Raw genomic sequence first — 6709 nt, 5'->3', positions numbered from 1 at the left:
ACCTTCTCCTGAAGACGTATTAGTGTACCAAGTTTGATATCTGTCAAGAAAAGGGTTCTCAAGATATTGAACGGACGGTATATTCCTATGTCCAGTGTGACCCTTGATCTTTGACCATGTGACCTCAAAATCAATAGTGGTCACCTTCTCCTGAAGACGTATCAGTGTACCAAGATTGATGTCTGTCAATGAAAGGGTTCTCAAGATATTGAGCGGACAGTATACTCCTATGTCCAGTTTGACCCTTGACCATGTGACCTCAAAGTCAATAGGGGTCATCTTCAACTGAAGATGTACCAGTGTACCAAGTTTGATGTCTTTCAAGCAAAGGGTTCTCAAGATATTGAGCGGACGCTTTATACCAATGTTCAGTTTGACCCTTGACCATGTGCTCTCAAAATCAACAGGGATCATCTTCTCCTGAAGATGTAGCAGTGTACCAAGTTTGATGTCTTTCAAGCAAAGGGTTCTCAAGATATTGAGTGGACATTATATTCCTGTCCAGACTAGATTGACCTTTGACCTTTTGACTTGGAAAATAATAGGGATCCTCTTCTACTCATAAACAACCCACATATGAAATATCATTATCATCAAGTGAACGGTTCTCAAGATATTGGGCGGACAACATGTGGTCTACCGACCGACCGACAGGTGCAAACCAATATGCCCCTATTCTTTGAAGGGGGCATAATAATTATCATTTAATGGAACTGGGATGATTTATTATTTAAAATAGTTAGCTAAAATATTTGTGGGGTATTAGTTCACGTCTAGACACTGTTGTGCTAGTATGGAAATGAACCGGGATTCGAATTGACTGGCTACCTAACATGGCTACGTCAACGAACGAAATTATCAAAAGCTGTGCGTTTTGGGGTCATATGGGGCTTTAATAAATATTTGAAGGTATGTTTGGACACAAGTATAGTAGGAAAATATGTTAGGAATTTTTAGGTCACCTGAGTAAAATATTGCAATTGGTTTTCGTCCGTCGTCGTCCGTTAACAATTGAACATTTTTAACTTCTTGATAACTACCAGTCCAATTCTTTTCAAATTCGGTATGAAGCATCATTGGGACAAGGGGGACATAAATTGTAACTTTCAGGACTCCAGCACCCCTGGGACCCTAAGGGCGAGGCAAAAACTGCCCGAAATTGACCAATTTTCAAAAATCTTCTCCTCAAGAACCACACACGTGTAAGAAAAACTAAATGTATGGTGATGTAGAGCTGGAAGGCTTCTACCAAAATTGTAAATTTCATGATCCCCGGGGTAGGGGTTCTGACCCCAGGGCTGGGCCAAACTTGGTATATAGTGTTTATGTGTAAAACACTTGAATAAAATCTTCTTTAGTGCTATTGATATTAAATTGAAAGTAAATAGATATTTAGAAAGAACAGGTAGTCCTTTACCAAAATTGTAAATTTGATGATCCCAGGGGTAGGTGTTTTAGTATCGGGGTGGGGCCAAAATGGTCAGTCATCAAATGTGTGAACAATAAGACAATTTTAACTTCTTCTTGATAACTTTCATTCCAATTCTTTTCAAATCTGGTATGAAACATATTTAGAACAAGGGGGACATAAATTGTAAATTTCAGGATTCCTGCACCCCTGGGGCCTTAGGGTGAGGCAAACATTGACAAATTTTCAAAACTCTTCTTCTCTAGAACTGCAAACGTGTAAGAAAAACTAAATGCATAGTGATGTAGAGCAGGAAGGCCTCTACCAAAATTATAAATTTCATGGTCCCCGGGGTAGGGGTTCTGACCCCAGGGCTGGGCCAAACTTCTTATATAGTGTTTATGTGTAAAACACTTAAATAACATCTTTTGTGCTATTTATAATACATTGAAAGTAAATAGATATTTAGAAAGAGCAGGTAGTCCTTTACCAAAATTGTAAATTTGATGATCCCAGGGGTAGGCGTTTTGGTATCGGGGTGGGGCCAAAATGGTCAGTTATCAAATATGTAAACAATAAACATTTTTAACTTCTTCTTGATAACTATCATTCCAATTCTTTTTAAATCTGGTATGAAACATATTTGGAACAAGGGGAACATAAAATTGTAAATTTCAGGACTCCTGAACCCCTGGGGCCTTAGTTGCGGGACAAAAACTGCCCAAAATTGACCAATTTTCAAAAATCTTCTTCTCTAGAACTGCACATGTGTAAGAACAACTAAATGCATAGTGATGTAGGGCAGGGAGGCCTCTACCAAATTGTAAATTTCATGATCCCCGGGGTAGGGATTCTGACCCCAGGGATGGGCCAAACTTGTTATATAGTATTTATGTGTAAAACACTTGAATAACATCTTCTTTAGTGCTATTTATACTAAATTGAAACTAAATGGATAGAGCAGGTAGTTTTTATTTTTTTTTACCAAAATTATAAATTTGATGATCTCCAGAGTATGGGTTCTGACCCCAGGGTAGGGCCAAACTTAGTATATAGTATTTATGTGTAAGTTTGTTGATACTGTATAAAATCTAAATGCATACTTGCAGATGTTTTAATGTTAAAACACCTATTCTTTAAAGCCTTTCATCAGTGTATGCACTTTTGAGGGCAGTGAAGTTTTAAGAACACATCTTGTTTTATACTGTTGCTGGACATTAGAATTTAGCTTAGATATTCAGAACAGGAATTTTTTTTTTTAGATTTCAGAGCCCATGGAAGTAGTGATATTTTTTCACTAGTATTCAGGTGACCGATAAGGCCTGTGGGCCTCTTCTTTGACATTAAATTTATGAGACAACAACACAAGAATACAACTTTTTCTCTTTTTCCCTTGAAGTTTGTTTCCATCTGGCCGTCGTGTTTTCAAATGCCGACTATACTCCCGTATAAGGGAATTTGGGCGGACTTATACATATGGACCGATGAGAGTTTCTGTTGCATTTCGCAATTGTATTACAAACAGATTCAATTGTGTCGTCACACAACGCAATGCTATATCGGCTAAAGCGTTCTAATTCAAAGGTGAAATGCGATAAAGGGTGAGGATAACGAACAGTGATCAATTTCATAACTCCTATGAGGGGTAGTAATGTAAAATTTAAATGAGAAGATAGTTATTGATCGGATCCCCTAATTCTAAGTACTGGATTATATAATATTGCTAATATGAAATAAATGATGGGAGTTTTTGTTTTCAACTGAACCAAAGAAAACAAGAACATATAAATAATTGGGTACATTGTATATGTTACTATATCACTAAAATGATAAGCGCGCGAAATTCCTCAATAAGAAAGCAATCCAAATCAGTAGGGGGAGGGATTGGGTGGTTGTAAATTTGTATATATTATAAACAACGTAGTTCATTGATGCATTCGGTAATAATAACTTTCATAATACATGAATTATAGAATTATATTATCATTCAGACAACATATTGAATGTTCAGCTCAGATGCGACACTGCTTCCTTCAAATACAAGTTACTTTGTTAAATCTGTATTGAATTTACTCACAACCCGACACATGAGACGGTCTGTTAACTTGAAGTGTCACAGACTTGTAAATGGTGCATTTTAATAAGATGCGGTATTAAAACGGCTTATTTACGGAGTTGTACAACAATGATTTATGACAGTCTGAAAAAAAATGCAAAGACACACATTCAATAGATAGGTCCTCTGTATATATAGCGGTTTCGCGATATTTTAGCCTTTCCCCAACTTCACTATACTAGCTAGTGACGCGTTTCAAAAGTGCGTACAAACAGTTGTAACACCTTTTCCATGGTAGATAACCATAGCTGAAACGTGTAATCATTTTTTAAAAATCTGTGTGGATTGATACAAAACAAGGATCTATCAAACCCTGCTTACAGAACAATACAGATCGATTCATCGATGATTCAGTTGTGCTTTTGTGTTCTTACGATTTAGGTAAGATCGACGCATTCGCTTTAACTTGCTCAACACGTAGTTGTTTTTGTAGAGATAGGTGATTTAACAGAAAACGATATACCAAACATGAGTTTACCGTCGAGGCATTCGGTCAGAAAAGGAAATGGGAAGGGTCTGAGAGCACTAGCAGCAGGGTCACTGTCGCTCGCCCGGGCCCACGTGGAACTCTTAAAGACGGAGAAATTCCTGGAGGGTGAATTAGAAAAGGAATGTAGGAAACCCCCGGATTCTCAGATCGGACGGTTTGTTTTAAGTCATACATGAACTGCATTTTTTTTTTAAAAATTCATTTTAACTTGTAGTCAATTTAATTTATGAGAGATAACCAAAATTTTGTAATTTAGGAAACTTTTCTGTGATTTAAAGTATATCTAAAATCATAGAAGTCAGTTTTACTTCCAATCATAATAAAGTTACTTTCCAGAGCACACCACTTTTTCTGTTGATTTGATATTAGATGTAATTACGACATTGTACTATGTTTATGGTGCTACCGTTGGAACAAGCGCAGCCACTGGGTGTATATACCTCAATGTATAGATTTATCCATAACAGCCAGGGTATACTTTTACGTATAGAGTTATCCATACCAGGCACTTGTAATTAGAAGATTCCGAAGTTATCCGGGCGAGTACGTACAGAAAAGGAAATGGGAAGGGTCTGAGAGCACTAGAAGTAGGGCCCCTGTACTATATGATCAAAAGATCAACACGGCTTTAGACAATTGATCCCCTTATCATTTAACGCGGGAAATATAATGCAGTTCACTGATGTAAACAGTGCATTGTGATTTCATATTTAGCTTCACTGTTATCAACAACAAAACGTCCGAAGTGTCAAACAATATCTATTTCCAACTAAGTGTATGCAATATGACTGATTGTGAATTGATGTAGTTGTTACTGTTATGATGTCTTATCAAGCACGGATAATTGAATATTGTGTGGTTTTACACGTCCGTCTTTATGGTACAGCGATGTCTGTATGTACGTTCGGGGTTTTCTGTTTCTAATTTCATTTCTCTGTCACATATCAAACTGAAACTTGCTATGTAGCTTCTTTGTGGATCACTCTAGATCATGTTGCGATTTTGATCCATATCGACCTCTCTTGCAGGAGTTTTGCTTCTTTTTTGAAAATTATTGTTATATGGAGGGTATATACCTCTTGTCACAGATTAGGCTAAGACACTTTATTCATACAATGCAAAGACAGTATGTCACAGCATGATGATGGCTGATACTACCTGAAGCAAAGTTCTACAAATTATGGATTAAGAAAAACACCTTATGTAAGCATTTTACGGGGTTGTTATATTCCGTTTGTATTGGTTGAAAATAATCCATTTAGATTTTTTTTTAAACTGACGTCATGAATATTTACATCCCCCTCCAACTTCCGCCGGAATTCTTTTGCACACAAACCAAACTCTCGTGCGGATCACCTCGGCCGATTCCATCTAACCTCGAATGTATGATGTTATCCGCCATGGTACGTATACCAGCATGTTTAACGCCACTGATCAACTGGAACTACTGACAGCTCTCACGAAATAGTCTTTTAACTCTCAATGTTTGTAACTGTTTCTCTTTTAGAATTGTTTTCCCCTCAAAATAGAGGGTAGTTTTTAAAGGCAAATTCGATACATTCATTAAAAAAGCCATTCTGATTACTACTTTAATTTCTAAAAGCGACAGTTTTTATACGCCCTCGAAGACGGTATGGCGTCGTCCGTCTGTCCGGATCTTGTGGGCAGGATACAGACCGAATTGTAAGCTCCAGGATTTTACAACTTGGGGCATTTGATCACCATGATGAGAGGAAGATGCTAATTGTTTTTCAAAGTCAACGGTCAAGGTCATAGTATTACTTAGTTAGAAAACCTTGTAGGCAGGATACAAACCGAACCATAACCTCCAGAATATTGCAATTTGGTATACATGTATTTGATCACCATGATGAGAGGAACATGCATATTGTTTTTCATGGTCAAAGTCGTAGTATTACTTAGTAGAATAACCGTGTAGGCAGGATTCAAACCGATCGTAAGCTCCAAGATATTGCAACGTGGTATATTCACTCACCATGATGAGAGGAAGATGCCTATTGTTTTTCAAGGTGAAGGTCACAGTATCATTTAGTAGGAACACCTTATAGACAGTATACAAAATGAACTGTTGGGGCCAGGACTGTCAAACTTTGTACACATACACTTTATGCCAAGTGGAGGATGCCTTTCTTAAGATCAAAGACCAAGATCGTAGTAGCAGGATGTAGACCGATTCGTTGGGGCAAGGGCCATTAAACTTGGTGTACACATTCATCTTATGCCAAGTGAAAATGTTACATAGAGAGTACATGATTTGTTTTGTTTTTTTGATACAAAGAATATATGTCACACCCTGATGATTGTTGATACTACTTGAAGGCAAGTTCTACAAATCATGGTGTAAGAAAAACGCTAAATGTTATCTTTTCACGGGAGTATAATGTATCGTTGGTGGTACTCTTGTTCCCAGAGAGTAAATAGGCGACCGCATTGCAAATGTTAGATGTTATTGTATATCAATTTACGTCATACATTCGAGGTTAGATGTAAGGTACCGGAATCTGCCGAATGATCAAACTCTTCCAGTTGGGGATTATAAGATAGGAATTTTCCAGGAACCACGATAGGGCTGATGTTAGATATTTTGCTTTTTATTTGCATGTACAATAATATGATAAAGGAAATTAAGCCACTAGAAAGTCATTATTGTTTATCAGGCAACAAGTGAAAAATA

At 37.2% G+C, this 6709-nt stretch overlaps 1 protein-coding gene across 2 annotated transcripts in view; it reads left to right on the top strand.

Moving 5' to 3' along the window:
- The first annotated feature begins 3682 nt into the window (after nucleotides 1–3682).
- Nucleotides 3683–6709, top strand: part of LOC125648421 (uncharacterized) — a 15849-nt gene continuing 12822 nt past the window's right edge. Inside the window, exon 1 of one of the 2 annotated variants that reach the window (XM_048875528.2) lies at nucleotides 3683–4168. In XM_048875528.2, the coding sequence (XP_048731485.2) occupies nucleotides 3993–4168 (176 nt within the window). In that variant the 5' untranslated portion in view covers nucleotides 3683–3992. The remainder of the gene's footprint in view (nucleotides 4169–6709) is intronic. The other variant, XM_048875530.2, reaches the window with a different exon arrangement.

Source organism: Ostrea edulis, chromosome 6 (genome assembly GCF_947568905.1).
Source record: "Ostrea edulis chromosome 6, xbOstEdul1.1, whole genome shotgun sequence".
Classification (NCBI taxonomy): Eukaryota; Metazoa; Mollusca; class Bivalvia; order Ostreida; family Ostreidae; genus Ostrea; species Ostrea edulis.
The sequence above is the reverse complement of the archived record's forward strand: the minus strand, read 5'-3'. Positions and strand labels throughout refer to the sequence as shown.